This window comes from Nannospalax galili, unplaced genomic scaffold (assembly GCF_000622305.1).
Source record: "Nannospalax galili isolate Female #2095 unplaced genomic scaffold, S.galili_v1.0 scaffold690, whole genome shotgun sequence".
Taxonomy (NCBI): Eukaryota; Metazoa; Chordata; class Mammalia; order Rodentia; family Spalacidae; genus Nannospalax; species Nannospalax galili.
The window spans coordinates 1,377,511-1,400,209 of record NW_008329288.1 but is presented as its reverse complement, the minus strand read 5'-3'; the positions used below and the strand labels follow the sequence as shown (position 1 = coordinate 1,400,209).

At 46.4% G+C, this 22,699-nt stretch overlaps 1 protein-coding gene and 1 long non-coding RNA gene across 12 annotated transcripts; one reads left to right on the top strand and one right to left on the bottom strand.

Annotated features, from left to right (window-relative positions):
• Positions 1 to 47: 47 nt before the first annotated feature.
• LOC115070648 lies at positions 48 to 6,865 on the bottom strand. Of its 3 annotated transcripts, XR_003849793.1 has the most exons (5): positions 6,289 to 6,649; positions 5,606 to 5,839; positions 4,191 to 4,350; positions 3,272 to 3,575; positions 48 to 1,880 (listed from the first exon to the last, which is right to left on the bottom strand). It is a non-coding gene; the product is annotated as an uncharacterized LOC115070648 (long non-coding RNA). The 3 variants fall into 3 exon arrangements; XR_003849792.1 differs by lacking the exons at positions 4,191 to 4,350; positions 6,289 to 6,649 and adding an exon at positions 6,799 to 6,865 and having other exon boundaries at positions 3,272 to 4,128; XR_003849797.1 differs by lacking the exon at positions 4,191 to 4,350 and having other exon boundaries at positions 6,289 to 6,647.
• Positions 6,866 to 9,003: 2,138 nt separating this feature from the next.
• Tirap (TIR domain containing adaptor protein) lies at positions 9,004 to 22,217 on the top strand. 9 transcript variants are annotated; one of them, XM_029564313.1, is made up of 7 exons: positions 9,043 to 9,141; positions 9,677 to 9,783; positions 10,173 to 10,352; positions 16,858 to 16,977; positions 17,348 to 17,505; positions 19,026 to 19,637; positions 20,266 to 21,269. In XM_029564313.1, the coding sequence occupies exons 5-7, from the start codon at positions 17,439 to 17,441 to the stop codon at positions 20,283 to 20,285; spliced, it is 699 nt and encodes a 232-aa protein (XP_029420173.1). In that variant the 5' UTR covers positions 9,043 to 9,141; positions 9,677 to 9,783; positions 10,173 to 10,352; positions 16,858 to 16,977; positions 17,348 to 17,438; the 3' UTR covers positions 20,286 to 21,269. The 9 variants fall into 9 exon arrangements, with proteins under 9 accessions (XP_029420168.1, XP_029420173.1, XP_017654004.1 ...); XM_029564316.1 differs by lacking the exon at positions 9,043 to 9,141 and adding an exon at positions 9,150 to 9,570 and having other exon boundaries at positions 20,266 to 22,217; XM_029564308.1 differs by lacking the exons at positions 10,173 to 10,352; positions 16,858 to 16,977 and adding an exon at positions 9,229 to 9,570 and having other exon boundaries at positions 9,004 to 9,141.
• The last annotated feature ends 482 nt before the right edge of the window (positions 22,218 to 22,699 follow it).

The window sequence follows — 22,699 nt, the reverse complement described above, 5'->3', positions numbered from 1 at the left end:
AAGGACAGACATCTAAGGGTCCAAAGAAACAAGTGCTGATTCATTCATAAGGCACTAAGGAGTCCTCTACTCCTGTAATGCTTTATTCAAGCTCATGGTAAAGCTCTTAAGGATGTGACTGCAATTCACACTAAGCCTTTAGGGACATAATTGGAACTGTCTTGCCCTTTAAACTGAGACATAGACCAAGCCCTTATCTTTGCCCCACACCCAGCCACCCCAGAGCTTATCTTGTACTTTTCAGCACTTGTCTATCTTAGTGCCCGTCTGAACATTCCTGCAGGACCCTGAGGTCCCTCCCTGGTGCCAGGGGGTCTACACTCCAAAGAGAGGGCCAAGGCAAAGGGATTTCTGGGAAAGGTGAAAAGGATACTTAAGAAAGGCTTATCTAGGGGCTGGAGAGATGGCTCAGTTAAAGGTGCTTACTGCTCTTGGAGAGGACAGGTTTGGTTCAGTTTGGTTCCCAGGACTCAACGTTGGGTGGCTCACAACTACCTGTAACCCCAGCATCAGGGGGATCTGACACTTCTGGCCTTCATGTGCATTGGCCTTCATGTGCACCTACACTCACATGCACGTACCCCACACACACCTCCCTGACCTTGTAAAAAGAAAGGTTTGCCTAGGGTTGGTAAAACACTTAGTGGGTAAAGTGGTTGCCTGTAAGCCTGACTGTTGTAGGTTGGAAATCAAGCCACGCCATGAGGTCAAAGTTGAGGTAAGGGAGATTTATTTTACGGCCAGGCTGTCCCTGCACTCGGAGTGCATACAGCGAGCAGCCTGTATGAGTTTGCAAGGACTTTTTATACACACTCGGGTGGTTTGCAAAAGCAGGAATATAAGGGACCAATCATTATGTTTCAAACTCAAGTACTTATTTGCATAAGTCAGTTAAAGTTCACAGTTGGTTTTCATCTTAAACAGACCAATTAAATTGTTTTCCAACTGCCAGAGCAAGCATCTTGGCTGGACATGTGGTCAATTCCAGGAACTCTCAACCCCCCAGGGGTGTGGGGAGGGGGTAGTTTCAGGGAAACTGGAAAAATAACTAGCCATGTTACGTAAGGTGACAAGATGGACATCCTCTAGTCGGGGGCATGCTACACTGACAACCTAAATAGTCCCTGGGATGGGTTCCTGTCTGATGTCAGACTGTGGATTTAAAACCTGATTGGGACCTATAGGGAGGGACAGAACAATCGGAAGTCCCTCTCTTTAGGGAGATCCATTTATCCTTCCCAAGTTGTCACAACCCCATTCTCCACATTGCCATTGTCCTGGGGTGCTACATTTTGTGGCCCCAGCAACCAGACAGGCATAGAATTGCTGCCCCTCTATAACACTTCCAAAGGTCCTTGTTTCACACCATGAGCCCCCAGGGAAGAACAGCTCGCAAAGGTCAAATTTAAACACTGGAATCTCAGGAGTCCCATAAGAAGTGACATTTCCTATAACACGATCCTCAGAGGTGTGACTTAAGACCTAATGATAAAAGGCAGGGGCATGGATAGAGGGGGCTGAAAAGAGGAGAGAAAACAATATTAGGATAGTCCAGAGGGGTTCTTTACCAGCTTGAGTTTTAAAGGATTGCCGGGGTTCTTGAGGCTCCATGACTGGGGGATATGATCTGGGTGCGCTTCTTTAGTTTGAGAACCGTGCATCCAGTGACTGTAACCAGCCACCTTGACTGCAGACAGGATGCTTAGAACAACAGGGTATGGTCCAGCCCAGCGAGCCTCAAAATCTGGAGCAGAATGTCAGTGTACCCAAACCCAGGTGCTGGGGTCCACCATTGTACAAGGCAAGTCATGGGGCTCTGCTGTCTCTGCCTGGTCCTCCTTCACACACTTGTGAATCTCAGGGAGTGTGGACTGCAATGCCTGCAATGATTTAAGGAGATTGTGATTAGTTCCTTCAGCAATCCATTCTAATCCTGGTTTAGGAATTAATAGGGGAGGTCTTCCATACATAATTTCAAAGGGGGTGATGCTTTTAATATAAGGGGTGCACCTGACTCACAATAGAGCAAATGGAAGGAGGCTTACCCAGTTCTCACCAGTTTCTGCAATTAGCTTATCAATGTTTAAGTGTTCTATTCATTCTTTCTACTTGTCCTGAGGTCTGGGGATGGTAGACACAAGGCAATTTCCAATCAACTTGTAGGCTTTTTGCAACAGTTTTGGAGATTTGGGCTATGAAAGCTGGGCCATTGTCAGACCCCAAACCGAGGGGAATGCCAAATTGAGGTATCAGATCATTTAATAATTTTTTACTACTATCTGTGCTGTCTCCATTCGAGTTAGACAAGCCTCTACCTATCCTGAAAAGATGTCCACAAGTACTAAGAGATACTGGTAACCATACTGTCCACTAGTCATCTCGGAAAAGTTGAGTTCCCAGATTTCTCCAGGGGCTTGTCCTCTCAATCACTGTTCTGTGGAAGGAAAACCTTTGCCTCGGTTATTTTGGGCACAAGTTTTGCATCTCGCAGCAACATCCTTTGACATTTTACCCAAGTGGGGGATGAAGAACTTCTTGTTGGGCCAATTCAGCTAATTTGGTGGCCCCCAAATGGGTAGAATCATGAGTTCTTTGTAGCCATTCTCTTCCCAAAGCTTCAGGTAGAACAGGACGCCTGTCTTCCAACCAGAACCAATTTCTAGCCCCTGCCCTTGCCCTCAAACTCTTTGCTAGCCAACATTCCTCCTCAGAATAGGACAGTTCATTGGGGAAGAAGCGAAAAGGGAGGACAATCAAGAGTTTTAATGGTTCCTTTTTCTCTTTAGCCACCCTTTTTGCCTTCTGATCGACAAGGGCATTTCCTCTTGCTGTCATAGTGGGTAGGTTTTTTTTTGATGCCCTTTGCAGTGGATGATAGCTACAACCTTGGGTAACCAGAGACCCTCTAGTAGAGCTAGGATCTCTTCCTTGTTTTTAGTCTCCTGTCCTCCTGAGGTTAGGAGGCCTCTTTATAAAGGGCTCCATGTACATGAGCGGCTGCAAAGGCATAATGGCTGTCAGTGTAGATGTTAAGTGACCTGTCCTTTCCCCATCTTAGAGCCTGGGTTAATGCTACCAACTCTGCCTTCTGAGCAGAAGTCCCATGATTTAAAGGTTGAGACCAGATGACTGATTCCAGAGTCACTGCCACCGCCCCTGTGAATCTGATTCCATTCTCTATGAAGCTACTGCCATTGGTGTACAGCTCAAAGTCGGCTTTTGGCAGTGGTAGATCCTGGAGGTCCTTCTGTAACCCTGTGATGGTACTTACAGTCTCTAGGCAGCCGTGGAGGGGTGCATCAGGGTCATCATCTGGCAACAGGGTGGCAGAATTTAGTGCTTCGGTCCTGAGGAAGGTGATGTGTGGAGGCTTTAGTAAGAACACTTGGTACTGGGTGATGCGTGCATTGGAAATCCATCTCTCAGGTGGGACCCTCAGGGTGGCTTCAACTGTATGGGGGCTCACAATTTGAAGATCTCGTCTCAAAGTCAGCTTCATAGCCTCCTTTACCAGAATGGTCATGGCCACTATGGAGCACAAGCAACTTGGCCACCCCATAGCGACTGGATCAAGCCTTTTAAAGAGATGATAGGCCACAGGTCTCCTTCGCGGTCCCAGTTCTTGGGTAAGCATTCTCTTGGCTATACCCCATGTCTCATGTACAAACAGCTGAAATGGCTTAGTCACATCAGGCAATGTTAAGGCTGGGCTTGTTTCAATCAGGCAAAGGCCTCGTCCTCGTCCTCACCCTACTTAAAGTCCTCTCCCAAATTGCTGGTGGCAGCATATGAGGGTTTTGCTAACTCAGCGAACCTGGGTATCCAAAGACAGCAATACCCAGCAGCCCCCCAAAATTCTCTGACTTGCCACCTGTTCCTAGGGGTAGGAATACTTAATATTGTATATAGTCTCTCTGTTCCCAGCAACCTCTTTTCCTTCATGGATAGTATATCCCAAATATCACACTGTTCTGACATACCTTGGCCTTTTTGGCTGATATCCTATACCCTAGATGAGCCAGTTCCCTTAGCAGGCCTTCGGTGGCTTGGCCACAGGTCTCCTCAGAGACTGCAGCCAGGAGCAGGTCATCCACATACTGGAGGAGAGTCACTTCCAGATGTGTCTCTCTGTAGGGAACCAAGTCTTGTCAAAGGGCCTCACTGAATAGGGTTAGAGAGTTTTTTAATACCTGGGGTAGCTGAGTCCAGGTTAGCTGGCCAGTATAGGACCCATCAGGATCAGTCCACTCAAAGGCAAAGATAGGTTGGCTGCACTCAGCTACAGGGAAGGTGAAGGCAGCAGCTTTAAGATCCAGGACAGTATACACCTGCTGTTCAGGCATCAGCTTGCTGAGCAAGGTATAAGGGTTGAGGACAGTTGGATGTATAGTCTTAACCCTCTTATTACCTCCCTCAGGTCCTGGACCGGCCTGAATTTGCCTGTCCCTGGCTTGGGGATGGGCAACAAAGGGGTGTTCCAGGCTGAGTGACAAGGTATCAGGATGCCTTCCTGCCTGAGTCGGTTAATACACTTGGTGATACCTTGCCTTGCTTGCTGACTAATAGGGTATTGACTGACCCAGATGGGGGTGGCAGTACTGGTTAACTGGTAACCAGCAGGGCCTGATTTCTCACTAATCCTGAGGGGTTATCTTCAGCCCAAACAGTAGGAATGGTGTTTCTCCATCCCTCCAACCTCTGAGATTTTTGCCCTTCTGTAGTTTCATAGAGTTGGTTGGTACTCCTCAGATACTGGACATGTCACCAGTACAGTAGGGGGGTCTGAGGTCCAGCTCAGTGGCATCTCCCCTAAATGAAATATGAGCCTTTAATTTATGGAGTAAGTCTCGGCCCAAAAGGGGGTAAGGACAGTCCAGTATCAAGACAAAGGAATGAGTAATGGTGCTGCAGGCCAAGTCAGTAATTCTGGCTTGTGTTTGGGGATACCCTTGAGTTCTTCCAGTGGCCCCCTGAATATAAACTTTGTTATTAGGGAGCCTGCAGCCTTCTTGAGAACCAAATAAGTGGCCCTCATATCTACCAGGAATTTGGCATCTTTCCCTTCCCCTTTCAGTGTTACCATAGGCTCCAGGGGATTCAGGGAAAAGCTTAGGCCCTGTCATTGTTCCTCGGCAGTTGCCACTGGGGCTGGACTTTTTCCTCTCTGTGGGCACTCATTCTTCCAGTGGCCTCTTTCCTTACAGTAGGTGCACTGGTCCTTCTCAAGCTTCTCCCTTGTCCCCAACCTTCTAGGGGGCCAGCTGGTACCTCGAGGAGGTCCGGGTTTCTGGGGCTTTCTTGGTGATTTTCCCCATGTCGCCACTGCCACCTTTGCTATGACCTGTGTTGGGACAGGAGCTTCTCTATTTTGGTACACCTTATGTGCTATTTCTACCAGCTCAGAGATTAGCTTTCCCTCAAACCCTTCTAGCTTTTGGAGATTTCTCTTAATATCCGGGGCCCACTGTGACATGAAAGCCATGTTAATGGTCTTTCGGTTCTCTGGTGCCTCTGGGTCAATAGGTGTATAGAGGCAATAAACATTATACATTCTTTCTAAACAGGCAGCTGGGGACTCCTCACTTCCTTGCAAGGTGTCACTCACCTTTGAAAGATTTGTGGGCTTCCTAACCGCAGCCCTGAGTCCCCGTAACAGAGTCTGGCAATACCGGTATAAGTTCTCCCTACTGTGTGAGGTATTAGGGTCCCAGTCCAGAGGGGTGGTTGGGGACACTTCCTCAATCTCCTCCCATTCTGTAACAGTTAGTCTGTCTCATCCAAGGACAGAGCAGGCTGCTTCTCTGAGGACCCTGGTGTGCTCCTCAGAAGTAAACAGAATCTGTAGAAGAAGTAAATAGAATCTGTAGAAGTTGATGGCAGTCCTCCCAGGTAGGAAGGTGAGTGGTAAAGATGGAACTGAGGTGATCTATAAAGCCCTGGGGGTTTTCGGAGAAAGGGGGGTTCTGGGTCTTCCAGTTATACAAATCAGTAGTAGAGAAAGGGGTGTAGACTAGCATAGACTGTGTAGCCTGGCCCGAGGATGTAGGAACTACCACCTCCCTAAGGGAAAGGATTGGGGCTGAAGGGGAGGCCAACGGGACCTCCCCTGGGTAAGAGGTGGGGAGGACTAATCAAGACTTTCTCTGGTTCTTCCCTCTCCTGACATACATGCTGCACACAAGGAGGGGGTCCGAAGAGGTCATCATCCCTGACAGGTTCTTGCAGAACCGGATATAATTTACGAGTTCCCCCTCCTCCCCAGAGGCCCTCACTACAGGTAGAACCTACAGGTAGAACCGGTTTTGGACCTTCTTCTGGGGGAGACCCAACCTTCTTCTCTGCCTCTTTACATTTATTCAGCCACGTAGGGGGGTTTTCCAAGAGGTCTACCCAGGCAGGAATATAAGGAATCTGATCTGGATGATATTCAGCAAACAGCATAAGCAAGGTTTAAGTCAAATGAGCCCTCAGAGGGCCAGCCGATGGATGGAAAACATCAGCTAATCCAATTTGCACAGCATACGGAGCCTCAGGGCTTCGGGCCTGAAACCCATACCTCTGGGTCTTTTCCTGAAATCTAAGGAATTAGTTAACTTACATTCAAGGGGTGTAGAGGACACAGAAGACGACTGGCCCATAGTGACGAACAACTAAGAAGCAGACCGGACAACAAAAGACTTAGCCATAAAAACAAAGCCCAGGAACACCCCCCCACGCTCCCCCCACAAACACCTGATGGGGTATATATCTCTAATTCTAGCACTCTGTTGGATAGCTTCAGTTATCAACTTGACATACCTGAGTAGAGGGAGCTTCAGTTAAGGAATTTCCTCTATGGGATTGGCCTGTGGTCATGTCTGTAGGGCATTTTCTTGATTGTTGAGTGATGTGGGAGGGCCCAGCCCACTGTGGGCGATGCCACCCTGGTCAGGAGGTCCTGTGTTGTATAAGAAAGCAGGCCGAGCACTGGTCAGAGGAGCAAGTCAGTAAGCAGTATACCTCCATGGTCTGCTCCAGGTTCCTGTCCAGAGTTATTGCCTTGGGTTCCTTTGATGATGGACTGTGAACTCTAAGCCCAATAAACCCTTTCCTCCCCAAGTTGGTTTTGGTCATTGTTTTTATCAGAGTAATAGAAAGTAACTAGGACACACTCCTATGGTTAAATAGGAAGTAGAGGCAGGAGAATGGCCTGAAAGAGAATGGCCAGCCAGCCTGGAGTATGAGGCCCAGCAGAAACAGAGCCTGCCTCAAAAAGGGGAAGGAAAGAACCGACTCCCAAAAGTTGTCTTGAAAATTACACACACACACACACACACACACACACACACACACACACTGTGGTATGCACCAAATATGCACTCCTACAATAAGTTTAAAAAAAAAAAAAAGCTGGTACAATGGTGGTACACGCCTTTAATCCCAGCACTGGGGAGACAGGGGCAGGCAGACCTCTGTGAGATCAAGGTCATAGTGAGTTCTAGGCCAGCTGGGGCTCCTGGGAGACCCTGCCTCAAAAAGACCGCCCGCCCCCCCCCCCCCCCCAAAAAAAAGAAAGGCTTTCTTAGCCAGAAAAAGTGGCCCAAACCTCTAGGTAGGTAGGGGGCAAGAGGATCAAAAGTTCAAGGTCATTTTAGTTACATAGCAGGTTGAGACTAGCTTGAGTTACAAGAGATTATCTCAAAAAAAAAAAAAACAAAAAAAAACAAAACCACACAAAAAAGCAAAAGGATAAGAGGGTAAGAAAGGCTCTCCTAACAGGATGCCAAAATGAGCTTGGCTGGAAGAGAGGCATTTTTCAAACACAGCAGAGGTGGTGGGACACGGACACACACACACACACACACACACACACACACACACACACGACACCGGACACCATCAAGCAGCAAAAGCAAAACTTCACTGAGTGTGTGGGCACCTTCTAGGTGTCCTGCAGTCCTTATGAATACTCTCACCTGTTCCTTACAATACCAGCAACCACAGGCTGTCATTTTAATAAATGAACTTAGATCATGTATAAAACAACCCCATAGCACAAAAATCAAAACAAGTTCATCCGTTTCGGCTGGCTGGAGAATAAAGAAATAGACTACAGGGGAGATGAGGACTCTTACATCAGTCCCTTAAACTACCCCCATCTGCCCATCATTTCATGTGCAGTTTTTAGGTGTTTCTGTCTCTGTCTCTGTCTCTGTCTCTCTCTCTCTCTCTCTCTCTCTCTCTCTCTCTCTCTCTCTCTCTCTCTCTCTCTCTCTCTCTCTCTCTCTCTCTCTCTCTCTCTCTCTCTCTCTCTCTCCCCTCCCCCCCTCAAAACAGGGTATCCCTGAAACCCGAGCTGGCCTGGAACACTATGTACACCAGGCTGCCCTTGATCTTCCAGAGATCTGTCCTCCTCTGCCTCTGCCTCTGCCTCTTGAGTGCTGGGATTTAAAGGCTTGTGTTACTCTGCCTGCCTGGTGTCTTTAACGCTTCTATGGTGACATAAGCTTGGGAAATGCAATATGCTTCAAAATGCTCATGGCTCAAGAGTTCTAGGAAGTGGAGGCAAAGGAATCACTTGACTTTGTTTAATCGGGACTTGCCAACATCTTGCCTAATCACCCTTTTTGCAGGGGTCCCTTTGATGTCCTTCAGAACTGTAGTTTAATGTCCCTTTGGGAATCGCTGCCGGGAAGGACAAGCATTTTAAGGAAGATGAGCTGCTTCCAGCCCGTGGGCATTTGTGGAACCCACAGCTGCCAGGGTTCTTGGAGGTACACCCGAGTTGCTGCCCTGGCTCTCGCCTTAGTACCATTTAACTTACCCTGTGTGAACTTTGGGGGAAAGCTTCATTTTCTTCAACCGTGTGGAAGAAAACAAGGCTTGCCCTCCCGTGCTGGATTCTCTCCTTGGTTACCTCCCGGAACCATGTGGGGCGCAGGGGCTCCGGGTGGCCTCGGGGAACTCGGGCCTAAGGGTTCAGCTGCGGCCCCCGCGGGTTCGCGCCGAGACCAGCATCCCCAACCCCAAGGAGGCTTCCGAGGTCGACGAGCGCCTCCTAGGGTCGGGACTGACAGGGTAGGAGGCCGGCCGCGGCGCTTCCGGAACCGGGCGGGGCGCGTCCCCGAGTCTGCTTCCCGCACCGCGGGCCGGGCCGCGCAGGTGAGTGAGCAGTGGGGACCCGGCGGGCGGCGGAGGGCCCCGGGGTGGGCCGCGGTCCCGCGCACTCCGAGCCACCTCTGTCCCCAGACCGCGTCCGCCGACTTCCATCCGGCCTCCTCCTGCACCTTCCGGAAAGTTGTCACCTTTGGGTGGCGACCGAAGCCAGCGGCGGGACATCTACTCTCGGTCAGGCCGTTTCCGTCCTTACCTTCTCTGCTCCGGTCACAAGTCTGTCTCCAGCTCCCAGGCCGGGCCACTTAAGCAGTGTTCAAGAATACTTATCGTCCTGCTTAGATTTAAGGACGCCCTGGGCGTTACTATCACAGTTATTTAATGAACACCCACCAGGGACCACCAGGGTGCCAAGTCCCAAAAGGACACACACAGCAGAGCAGGAAATGTTCTGTCCTTTGGTCCTCATAGTGGCAGGTAAACTGGAAACCACAAACCTGCCACTAAGGGAGGGGAAGTAGGCAGTGCCCCAGCTGAGACACCTACCCTGGAATGACTCAGGAAGCCTTGTCTTTGTTTTTAGACTTTAAAGAAACAATACATAGAAACAAATGGCAAAGTACACAGATCCTGAGAGTCCTGCCGAACACCTTTTCCACAGGCATTCTTGTGCAGTCTGCATCCAGAACAGTAAGTAAGGATTACTACCATCCCAGAGGCCTCTTATGCCACTTCCATCACCACCTACCCCTGACGGTGACCACTATCCTGGCTTCTAATGCCATAAAATGTTAGACTTTTGACCCTTGAACTTAGATCTTGTGTGCTCCCATGCGCTGTGCACTCAGTGTTCTATGAGATTCACCCATGTTGGGTTTAGCAGTAATTCATTCATTCATGCTGGTTGATTATAGTATTCTGATGGAAGGCTGGGCTGCATATCATTGATCCACTACTAGATGTGGTTGTTTTCAGCTCTGGGCTGTAATTAGTGTGTGTTTTGTGTATGAACACATGGGTGTGTATATGTTCAATTTTAGTAGATAGTATGGTATCGTGACACACACCTGTAATCTCAGCTCTCTGCAGGCACAGTTGGGAAGATCATGAGTTCAAGCTGGCCAGGGCACGCAGTGAGACCCCATCTGAAAACAAACCAGAAACAGTTGTGGCAGTTTTACTCCAAGCATCAGAGTGTGCGGGTCTGTCCTCTACATCCTTACCAGGCTGCAGCCCACCCTTCTCTTTCTTCTGTAGCTGTGAGTGCACAGCCTTGATGCCCTGAGGTTTGAATTTGCATTTCTCTGAGGACTAAGGAGTTAAGCATCTTTTTGTCTGTTGGTCATTTCAATATCCTTTTTGTGAAGTGTCTGTTCAAGTCTTCAGCCCATTTGTGTCTCTTAATAGTTCATGTGAGTTCTTGATATATTGAGGATTTAAAACATTTGCTAAATATGCATTTTTAGACATTTTCTCTTTCTCAGTGGATTGTTCCTTTGTTCTCCTAATGTCTTTGGAACAGAAGTCTTCATGCCATTTTCCCCTTGTATTATTTGAATCAAGTTTGGAAAAAAAAAATCTTTGTTTACCAAGTATGGTGGTGCATAACTCTAGTCCCAACACCAAGGAGGCAGAGGCGGGTGGATTTCTGTGACATTGAGGTCAGCCTGGTCTCCATACTGACTTCCAGGCCAGCTAGGGCTACAGGGAGACCCTGTCTTTTAAAAGTGAAAATTAGGGCTGGAGAGATGGCTGGCGGTTAAGAACACTGGTTGTTCTTGCAGAAGACCCAGGTTCGAATCCCAGCACCCACATGGCAGCTAAAAGAAAGTAGATAGATGATAGATAGATAGATAGATAGATAGATAGATAGATAGATAGATAGATAACCAGATGTAACATCACACACTTGTAACCCTAGCCCTTGGGAGGCTGAAGCAGGATTGCAAATTTGAAGCCAGCCTAGATACATAGTGAGATCCTGTCTCAAAAAAAAATAATATATATATGTGTGTGTATATATATATATATATGTTGGAAAGTTGGTTAAGAACACTTGCTATTCTTCCAGAGGACCTGGGTTTGATTCCTAGTGCCCACATGGCAGCTAACAACCATCCCTAACTCCAGTTCCAGGGGACCCGACACCCTAGAGCTGGCCTCTGGGCATTGCATACCCATGGTGTACTTACATATATGCAGGCAAAACACTCATTCATACACATAAAATAAAAACAATAACATTTTAGAAAAGAAACAAAATGATCAATAAATCTTTAAATAAATATATATACATACTCACAAGAAGTGTCATGTGCATATATGTACACATATATGTCTATACTTTAACATCTAGACTAGTGCCTCCATGTATCAGAATTTCATGGGAAGCTCATGAAACTTGATAGCTGCGCTTTCCTTCTGAATCCAGTAAGAATCTCCAGAGGGTGGGACTGAAGAAATGACTCAAGAGTTAAGAGCACTTGCTGCTCTTGCAGAGGACCAGGGTAGGGTACCTGACACCCTCTCTTCTGGTCTCTGTGGGCACTGCATGCATGTAGTACACATATACATAAGACAAAACACACATACACATAAAGACACAAATAAAATATCCAGGAGTATCAATGGCTTTTTGGTGGGTTCATTTGTTTTTATTTTTTATGTTGTATGAGTTTTATCTGTTTTGTTTTGTTTTGTTGAGGCAGAGTTTCAATTTATAGCCCGTCCTGGCCTGGAATTCACAGTGTAGCCCAGGCTGGCCTTGAACTTGCACTGATCCTCCTGTTTCAGTAGTGCAGGTTTTATAAGCATGTACCACCACACTCAGCTCTCATGCTGGTTCTTTCTTTCTTTCTTTTTTTTTTTTTTAAAGTGTATGAGTGTATTGCTTACATGTATGTGAGTGCACCCATGTCATGCAATGCCCTGAAGTCAGAAGAGGGCCCCTGGAACTGGAGTTAAGGACATTTCTTAGCTGCCATGTGGGGGCTCTGCAAGAGCAGTCAGTGCTCTTAACCACTGAGTCATCTCTCCAGCCCCATGCTGGTTCTTTTTCCAAGGAGCTCCTTACTAATTTTCTTTCAAGCCTTTGTCATTCTCTGTGAAGTGGGAATTTAAGGCACATGTCTATTTTATGAATTTTTTTAAGTGTAAGAAACAATGAGTACTTATGAGGCCACACAGCAAATCAGAAATAGACCTTCTTGCTATGTGCTGACTGTTACTAAGTCTTGGAAAAATTATGTCATGTTTGAGTGATTGCCCACAGCCCTGGCTGAATAAGAACTTAGAATGAAGAAGGAAGGTACATGAGGTTTCAGATTCCGGGAAGGATGTGGTAACTGGAACTTATCTGCCATCTTGCTTAATTATCCTGTCAGAGATGTTATTATTTCCTATGCTTATAATTTTCAAGGGCTTTTATCGCCCAGCTTCCAGTGGTATATGCTATTGAAGACAATTGGATTGTTTTTCCTTCTTCTCTTCCTCCTCCTCCTTCCCCTCTTCTTCCTCTCCCACCGTCTCCCCCCGCTCCTCCTCCCACTCCTCCTCCCCACCCCGTCCTCCTCCTCCTCCTTTCTTTTTTTCCCTTCTCCCCACCCCTAAACTGCTAGGGGTCCAGTGCAAGACTTCATCTTATGTATGTGAAGCAAGCACTGTACCACTGAGCTACACCCCTATCCCTGGATTTCTTCTTAAGCAATAAAAGTGTCAATACCCAAATCAAGATGTATTGTCAAAAGGGCAAGTGTTTCATAAAACTTTCTTCTTTTCTTTCTTTCTCCTCCCCTTCCTCTTCTTCTCCCTAACCCTCTTCTTCCTCCTTTGTGCGCGCGCGCACACGTGTGTGTGTGTGTGTGTGTGTGTGTGTGTGTGTTATTTTTGCAGTACTGAGGATTGAACCAGGGCTTTACATGTGCTAAGCAAATGCTCTACCACTAAGCTATACCCCAGCCCTATTTCATAAAACTTACTTCTATATATAGTAGTAGTTTGAATGAGATTGTCTGCCATAAGTTCCAAGTATTTTAACACTTTTGTCAGTCGATGGCACTATTTGGGGAAGATTATGGAACCTTTAGAGGGTGTGACCTTGCTGTCACGTGAAATACATCCTCCAGCAAGGTCACATCCCCTAAAGGTTTGAGAGTCTATAACCTTGCCCCACTTCCAGTCTCTGCCTCCTCTGTGTGTTTGAAGATGTGAGTCCTCAGCTTTCTGCTCCAGCTGCCTCCTGCCATGCTTGCCCCACCATGATGCACTCTTATCCCTCTGGAACTAGAAACTCAACTAAACTCTTCCTTCTCTAAGTTGCATTGGTCATGGTGCTTTATCACAGCAACAGAAAAGTAGTACATATATTAAGTAGAATATCTTGTTATTTTTTTGTCTCCATACTAGTTTTAAACTTTAGAATATCATAATTTTTAAAAATATTTTCTTTATTTATTTTTATTTTATGTGTATGTGTGTATTGCCTGCATGTAGGTAAGTGCACCCATGTTGTGCAATGCCCGCAGAAGACAGAAGAGGCTGTTGTCGGATCCCCTGGAACTGGAGTTATAGACAGCTGTTAGCTGCCATGTGGGTGCTGGGATTCAAACCCGGGTCTTCTGCAAGAACAGTCAGTGTTCTTAACCGCTGAGCCGTCTCTCCAGCCCCAGAATATCATAATTTTTTAAAAATGAAATGATTCTCCAGTTTGTATTGAGGCCAAATAATAAATTTTATATTAAAGCAAAAATCAAGAAAATTTTTGCGGAATACCCAAACTAAGTGACCTTATGTTTACTGCCAGGAGAAAAGGCATCTTGAATGGTTTCATGAGGATGCAGAGAGACAGCAGCCCCTGACCAGGAAAAGGATTTCAAAACCTATAGGGTATGAGGCATTGCATAACTGCAGCCTTCTACTTAGGTTGTCAGAAGCCCAAAGGATTTGAGAAAGAAAGGAAACTCTCTCCACAGGAGCAGCCCGCTTTAGGTTCCTCCTGTGTAATCTAGCAGGGAACTGCTTTTCTCCTTCAAGTATCTTCTCTGAAGGAAGCACTCATTTCCTCCTCTTCTTTTTGCCCTGCATTATTCAGACAAATACCCAAGAGAACAACTTAAGGAAAGATTTCCTTTGGCTCACAGTTTCAGAAAGTTTAATCCATCATGGTGGGGAAGGTGTGGTGGAGCAGAGCAGTTCATGTCATGGCACCAGGAGGCAGAGAGAGAGGGTACAGGAAGCGGCCAGGGCAAGATCTATCCCCAAGTACTGAACCTAACCTGCAGTGACCTGCTTCTTCCAACTAGGCCATACATGCTACCTTTCGTAGTAATGCTATCAGACCATAAAGCCATCAATGGACTGATCCAATGGCCTCAACAGAATTCTCCTTATACTCATTTCTGTAAGCACCCTCACAGATACACAGGAGCATCTTATAGTTCCCTAGGCATTTCTCATTCCAATCAAGCTGGCAATTAAGACCATCACACACCTCTGTTGTTTTGCTGCAGTGTAAGGTTTTTAAATTTCATTGTTATTTTTTATGTGCATTAGTGTTTTGCCTGCATGTTTATAAGTACACCCATGTTGTGCAATGCCTGTGAGGCCAGAAGAGGGTGTTGGCTCCCCTAGAACTGGAGTTATAAGCAGTTGTTAGCTGCCCTGTGGGTGCTAGGAACTGAATTCAGGGTCTCTGAAAGAGCAGCTAGTGCTCTTAACTGCTGAGCTATCTGTCCAGCCCCTGCAGTATAAATTTTTGTTTGTTTTGTTTTGTTTTTTGAAACAGGGTCTCACTCTGTGGTTCTGGCTGGTCTGGAATTCACAGAGATCCACCTGCCCTTGCCTCCTGAGTGCTAGGATTAAAGGCATGTACCACCACACTGCACAGTTTAAGGTTTTTGAACTGTGATAGATGTTCATTAATATCCATAGACTAACACAATTTAAAATTTGAAACCTCTAATTGAAGTGTGTCTAATCATCAAATTTGTTTCTGTGTGACTTCCCAGAGGGAACCTTATTTTGACCTTGCAGATCCAGCAGAGTGAGAAAACAGCCCTCTGCTCATCTCTCACACTGCCAAAGCCCAGCTCTTGACCAGCTCTTCAGCTGGAGAAGACCCCCATAGAATGCTAGGGCTCCCCTGCATTGGAACAGACTCTATCCCACATAGTCCTCTCCCCCAAACCAAAGCTAAGAGAGCCTTCAGCATCAGAGCTATCCCATCCTTACAGTGGGAAGAGAATGTAGCAACTCACCCATCTAAGGTATTCCTGGTCCTTAGCATTGTCATACAAATTCTAGAGCAATTTGATAACCTCTACACCAAAATCCAAAAACAAGAAACCTTCTGGAATCAGAAACAGCATTGAATTGACTATTGGTTTTGGGAAAATGAATTCCATAATATGGAGTCTTATAAAACAAACATATCCCTCCTATATCTAAGGCAAGATGGCTTAATGAGTAAAAATGCTTGCTGTACAACCCTGAAGACCCGAGTTCCATCTCTAGAACCCATGGTAGAAGAAAAGAGCTTGCTCCTCAAAGTTGTCTTCTGACTTCCTCACCTGTGCTGTGGCACACCATGCACCCCACATATCATATACATAATAACAATAAATTTAAATTTTTAAGTACTAAGGACTAAATTCAAGTAATGAGGGTTGAGTTTTTTGTTGTTTTTATTATTTTTATTATTTTTATTTTATGTGTATGCATGTATTACATGTATGTAGGTAACTGCACCCGTGTCATGCAGTGCCCCCGGAAGACAGAAAAGGCTGTCGGATCCTCTGGACTTGGAGTTACAGACAGTTGTTAGCTGCCATGTGGGTGCTGGGATTCGAACCCTGGTCTTCTGCAAGAACAGCCAGTGTTCTTAACCGCTGAGCCATCTCTCCGAGGGTTGAGTTTTAAAAGTACTGAGGACTAAGCTCCCTCCCATATCTAGATTATTTGAGATAGGGTCTTATTATGTATCCCTAAGTGGCCTGGAATTCACTATGTAGCCCAGGCTGGGCTGGCTCAAACTGGCAGCAATCCTCTTGTCTCTGCCTCTGAGTGCTGGGATTACAGGTGTGTGCCACCACACCTGGCTACTTTTTAAAAAATGTGTATGTGTGTTTGCTTGCATGTATGTAAATGTACCACTACATGTGTGCAGTGTCCACAGAGGCCAGAAGAGAGCATTGGGTCTCCTGAAACAGGAGTTAAGGACAGTTGCTAGTTACCATGTTGGTGGTAGGAACTGAACCCAGGTCCTCTGCAAGAACAGAAAATGCTCTTAACTGCTGAGCCATCTCTCTAGCCCCCTTTTTTCTTTTAAGATAGAGTCTCAACCGGGTGTGGTGGTGCACACCTGTAGTCCCAGCACTTGGGAGGCAGAGGCAGGTGGATCTCTGTGAGTTCAAGGCCAACCTGGTCTACACAGTGAGTTCCAGGACAGCTGGGGCTACAGGGAGACCCTGTCTCAAAAAAACCAAAAAAAAAAAAAAAAAAAAAGATAGAGTCCCAATAGATTGCCTAGGTTAGTCTCAAATTTATAGACTTAAGTGATCCTCCTGCCTCTGCCTCCTGTGAAAAGGTGGGACCACAAGTATGTGCTACCACATCTGGCTAGATTATTTTAAAGACTACTAACCCACAATATTTTCTTAGCATTTTTTATACTCCAGATATTATTAGTACTTTGTATAAATTATCTCACATTATTCTTATGGTAATGCTGAGTTGCAGTTTCTAGCATTATAGAATTCCATTTCACAGATGGGGACACTGAAGTCTAGCAAGACCGTCGAAGGGAATGGTCAGCATGAAGTGAGAATCCAAGCACTCTGCCTGCAATCTGCAGCTTTCACATTGTGATGTTGTTTCCCTAGCTGCCAGGTGAGGGCTGGGTGGGTGGATGGCTGGGGTTATTCAGACAAAGACAGACTTGGAGGAAGTCTAGTAGGACTACTGCTTGTCAACTGCTCACATAGCAGTCTTTCTTCCATTGTGGTATTGACACAAGAAGTCCCTCTAAAGAGCTGCCTGCCACCTGCATTTTCCCAGATCGCAAATGTACTCCTGACCAGGTAGAGCAGAGAACAGTCACTCAACTGAGCTTGTACCCTGTAAGTGTGATCACACTCAGATCTGGCAGTGTCTCTCCCTGGTTCTATGATTAGGACCTGTTTAGAGACTGAGCCACTAGGAACTAGGGAAGCAGAACTTCCAGATAGGAACAGCTTTGGTGGTTCTCTCTCCCTTGTAGGATGGCTGTTCTATGAGGTCATGACCGGCTCCCTCCCCTCCTGCTGCTTCCCCAATGCTGCTCTCACCTGGTTTCTTTGGAGCCCAGCACTATGGCTTCATCCTCCTCCCCACCAGCAGCTCCCACCCAGGCCAAGAAGCCTCAGAGCAAGATAGCTGGTGAGTGGGGACTGGCGCAGGGTCGGGCAGCAAAACGTGATTCATGGCCAGGGGCTTTGTGGAAGGGAAGAGGGAGGTGTGCTTGATAGACTGTGCAGGCCTTTGTTTAAAATGTTTTTGGGCCTGCTTAGCCTAAGAAACAGTATGTTGACTACTTAACATGGTGTCTCTTGTCATCTAAATCTTTTTCTACAACCATTCAGAGGAAGGAAATAAGGAAAGAGAGAAAAACAATCAATCCCCATAGAAGCTGAGTTTTGATATTATGGGGTACTTACAATATCCCAGGCTTGCATTGTCTCTGTTCACCTTGAAGAACTAAATTAACCCATTTTATAGGTAGGCAAATGGAAATGTAGACCAACTTGCTTAAGGTCATAGAGAAAGAGACGTGGCAGGTATACATGCAAATCTAGTGTCTGACCAAAGCATGGCTTCTGAAGTACCAAGTTCTGTGCTCCTCAGGAACTCTGACCAATAGCTCTGGGACACTGAACAACAGAACAGATTCCAGCTCCCTGGGCCTTCTTATTTATTTTAACCCAGGTTGCCTTGAACTTGCCATTGTAGTTGCAGATGACCTTGATCCTCTGCCTTTATCTCCTAAGGGCTGGGGTTACAGACATACATCACTGTGCCCAACTTCCCTGGCCCTTTCAATTCTTACCCTAATCTAAACTCACCTCCTGGCAGGGCTACAGGCATACTTTGGGCCTGCCTAATACTTTTCTGCACACATGGTTCTCCTTCTACACACAGATGCCTGACTACTCAGTGGGAGTGGATCCTTCTGCTTAAAGTGGGCTGGGCATATCAGATTTCAAATGATCTGGAGCAGGACAAAGTCACCACCCATGTTTCATTTATTTAATTTATAATTTATTAATAATTACTTTATTAAAAATGTTTATGCGGATCTCTGTGAGTTCAAGGCCAGCCTGGTCTACATAGTGAGTTCCAGGACAGCTGGGGCTACAGGGAGACCCTGTCTCAAAAAGACCGAAAAAAAAAAATTGTTTATTTTATTTTCAAGAAGGGAATCCCTGTGTTGCCCAGACTGGCCTTACATGACCCACCCCTCCCTGTTTCAGCCTCCTGGATTGCTAGGATTACAGGCACCACCTCCCCTCAACTAAGACTACCTCACCTGGCTAAGGCCACCTCACCTGGCTAAAGCCGAAACACCCCTCACAGGATTCAAGTGTTCACTCGGTATCTGGGAACCTTTTTTTTTCTTTGTCTTTTTGAGACAAGGTCTCCCTGTAGCCCCAGCTGTCCTGGGGCCTTGAACTCACAAATATCCGCCTGCCTCAGCCTCCCAAGTGCTGGGATTAAAGGTGTGTGCCACCATGCCCGGCTATGGTATCTGGGATACTTTAAAGATAGGAACTCTTAGGCAAGGCCTGAGGATAGACAAAAGCAGCTGGAGTTGAAGCTGGCTAGAGTCCCCCTCATTCTTCTTGGGGGAGGGGCTTCAGTGAGAATGCATCCAAACTCAGTGCAGTATTTCTCCTCCACAGACTGGTTCAGGCAGGCTCTATTGAAGAAACCCAAGAAGACACCAGCCTTCTGGGAAAGCCCCTCCAATGACGGCTCACAGATGGCTTCACAGGATGTTCTCCCACCCTCACAACTCAGCTCACCAAGCCTCAGCTCACCCCCAAGCCTCAGCTCAGTCATGTCTTGCACCTCATCACCAACACACGCAGACACCAGCAGTAGTGGCCGCTGGAGCAAAGACTACGACGTCTGCGTGTGCCACAGTGAGGAGGACCTGGCGGCTGCCCAGGAGCTGGTCTCCTACCTAGAGGGTAGCACTGCCAGGCTTCGCTGCTTCCTGCAGCTTCGGGATGCTACCCCAGGTGGGGCCATTGTGTCTGAGCTATGCCAGGCGCTGAGCAGTAGCCACTGTCGTGTGCTGTTCATCACCCCAGGCTTCCTTCAGGACCCTTGGTGCAAGTATCAGATGCTGCAGGCCCTGACAGAGGCACCAGGGGCCGAGGGCTGCACCATCCCCTTGCTGTCAGGCCTGACCCGAGCTGCCTACCCTCCTGAACTCCGATTCATGTACTACGTGGATGGCAGAGGCCGGGATGGTGGCTTTTACCAAGTCAAGGAAGCTGTCATTCGCTGTAAGACATGGGAAGGAGAAGAGGGTGGGGAGTTAGCCAGTGTCTGCTCTAGGAGGCCTTTAGGAGACAGCCTCTGTAGCTCCAACAGTGGAAAGAAGCATAGGAGTGACTGACTGGGTTTGTACCCTGGTACCTTCACCTGTTGGCCTGTGAGAAGTTACTTGTGCAAGCTACTTAGCTCCTCTGGACCTTGGAGTTCTTGTTGTTCATTAGGACTCCATTACTGTAAAGTTAGACTAGCAGGCCCACTATTCTGAAGTGTTCAGAACCAGGTCTGGCACCTGTCAAGAATTCATAACAGGCAGGACCTAGTACACATCGTCCTCAATTCATATTAGCAAGTAGTAGTAGTGATGGCAATAGGTTCTCACTGAAATTGCATTGGGCATGTCCTCTAATTGCTGTGCTGATGCCAGGAGTGACATCAGTTTAGTAGAGCAAAATGGTAAAAAGTAATAGGAAAGAATTGCATTCTGTTAAGTGTATCAAGGAGAGGGACATTATATAATAATGGGTGGGGGAAAAACATGATAAAAAATGTTGAGTAGGCAAAGGCCTGCTGGGGAGAAACAGATGCTGGATTTTGGGTAGAGTGGTAAGCTCTGTGATTCTGTTTGGTCTCTTTCAGATCTGGAAACACTTAGTTGATACTTAAATCTTCGTGGGACCCAGAAAGCCGAAGAAAAGCTGGAAATAGCCTATCTTGGGCTTTAGATTCTAGTAGATACCACAGGAGGCAATAGATGCCAGAGCCAACTGCACTTTACACACAACACAGGATCAGATTGCACACCAGCTTCCATTACTGCAGGCTCCACAAGAAGGCCAGGAGGAAGATGGGGACTCCCCCAAGAAGGCCAGCCAGGAGGAAGATGGGGACTCCCCTTGAAAGGCCAGGAGGAAGTCAGGGACTCCCCCAGGAAGGCAATGAGGAAATCAGAAACTGAGATGGCAGTGATACTAGGAGGGTCAGCAGTGTCTCACCTGCTGCTTAATTGGTTAGGAAGCTAGCATACCGCTGTCTTCAGGTATCAGACACTGGGTAGATAGGCACTGGTTCTCAAGAGAGACAAGCCTGATTGATGAGCTAGAAGTCAAGGCTGCTGGCCAGAGCCTGGGTACTCTTCCCAGTTGCCTGGGGAGCCAGGAAGAGATAGCAAGCGAATGTAACAGGAGAAGGCAATAGGTATCAAGTCCTCCACACTCACTACTGCTGCTCTTTCCTAAAGATATTGACTCATTTCACAAACCGAATGAAAGGTGCATTCAGCCCTGCACTGAATTTTACTTATTGTATGAATGTCATTAGAAATACAAACCTAGGCCGAGCATGGTGGCATACACCTTTAATCCCAGCATTCTCAAAAAGACCTAAAAAGCAAAACAAAACAAAAATACAAACCTAGGTGGCTGGAGAAGTGGTTCAGCAGTTAAGGGTATGTACTCCTTGTCTAGAAGACCCAGGTTCCGTTCCTAGCACCCACATTGGAATGCTCACAAAGCCTGTATCTCCAGTTCTTTGGGAGTCTGATGCCTCTAGCCTCTTTGCACACCTGTACTCATGTTTACACACACACACACACACACACACACACACAGTTAAAAAAAAAAAAAAAACGGCATAGTGGTACATGCTTTTAATCCTAGCACTTGGGAGGCAGAAGCAGGTGGATCTCTGCAAGTTCAAAGCCAGCCTGGTCTATATCATGAGTTCCAGCTCAGCTGGGGCTACAGGGAGACCCTGCCTCAAACAAATAAGCAAAGAAAAATAATATAAAGTAAATCTTTTTTAAAAGTGCAAACCTAAGGCTACTACCAATGGAGTCATTGTTAGAGGACTTGCTTAGCATGTATGATGGCTTGGGTTGGGTCTTCAGCACTACCAAAAAGAAAATGAAAAAACAAACCTGGAAGCCATTCAGAATACACAGAGGAAGGAAATGGAGAGAAGGAAAGCCTCGATGCAGGACTCTGGCCCTTGGTGTGAGTCAAAACCCCGCTGACAGCCCATGGTGGAGACACTGGCTGTCTTCATTTGAACTGAGGAACCAGCATCTTCAGTCCAGCATCAGAATGTATTCCTCATGACCAGCAAGGCTTCTGTGAGAACAAATGTGTTCAGCTGAATGTCACTGTCTCTCCCAGTGTATACCTGGGCCTTTTCCTCCTATCACACCCCTTTACTGACACTTTTTAACTTAGGATTTTTTGTTGCATACAAAGGGACTAAGGGATACTATGCATTATTCTCCTGTTCCTACCAGCCAGCCCAAGAAACCTGATTCCTAATGTGCTTCCTCCATGCCCTAAATTTCAAGCCCCTTGTCCCCACCAGAAATAACCACTATTTTGAATATGAACTTAGTTTTAGCTTTTCTGTTTGAAGTTTCTACAGATGTATGCACCCCAGCAACATGTTTGATTTTATGACTTGCTATTGTATGCAGCTGGCATTACAGTATGTGTATTCCTTCGTGAGGTTTATCTTTGTTTACTACATTTGTGAGGTTTATCTGTGTTGATGTGCCTCCCTCCTAATTCCCTTTCATTCCACTAGGTAAATAAATGACTGTTGACTCACATATTCTACAAACGGATATTTGGTAGTTTCTAGTTGTTTGCTACTAAAAGCAATGACCCCTTGACCTTTTTGGTACATGTTCCATAAAAAAGATTTTCTAGGATTTAGCTTAAAAGGGGGCAAGGAGGTCTAAATAATATAAACCTTTAGTTTTACTAGAAGATGCCAAAGCCTCCTCCAAACTAGTTGAGCCAGTTGATGCTGTACCATTTTTTGAGTTCCCAGTTTTCCATGTTCTCAAAAACAAATAATCAGATTTGCTGTTTGCTAATCTTGGGGGTGAAGAAGCTCATATCAGCTTGGCATATTCTGTGCCCGTCTTTTTATCTTTTGTTAATGAAAACCCAAATATAGAATATAAAATGCTTGCTATATCTTTATATACCCATCACTGAGCTTCAGTAAATACCAGCTTCTCCTTTTCTCTTCTCTTTTTTTTTGGGTGTGGGGACCAAATCCATGGCCTGACATTGCTAAGCAT

What these genes read in the sequence shown, in the direction of transcription:
- Tirap (XM_017798509.2), top strand. Translation starts at nt 17,439, where the DNA reads ATGGCTTCATCCTCCTCCCCACCAGCAGCTCCCACCCAGGCCAAGAAG. An exon ending in GCCTCAGAGCAAGATAGCTG is followed by an intron (nt 17,506 to 19,025) that starts GTGAGTGGGGAC and finishes TCTCCTCCACAG; the next exon opens with ACTGGTTCAGGCAGGCTCTA. An exon ending in CAAGGAAGCTGTCATTCGCT is followed by an intron (nt 19,638 to 20,265) that starts GTAAGACATGGG and finishes GGTCTCTTTCAG; the next exon opens with ATCTGGAAACACTTAGTTGA.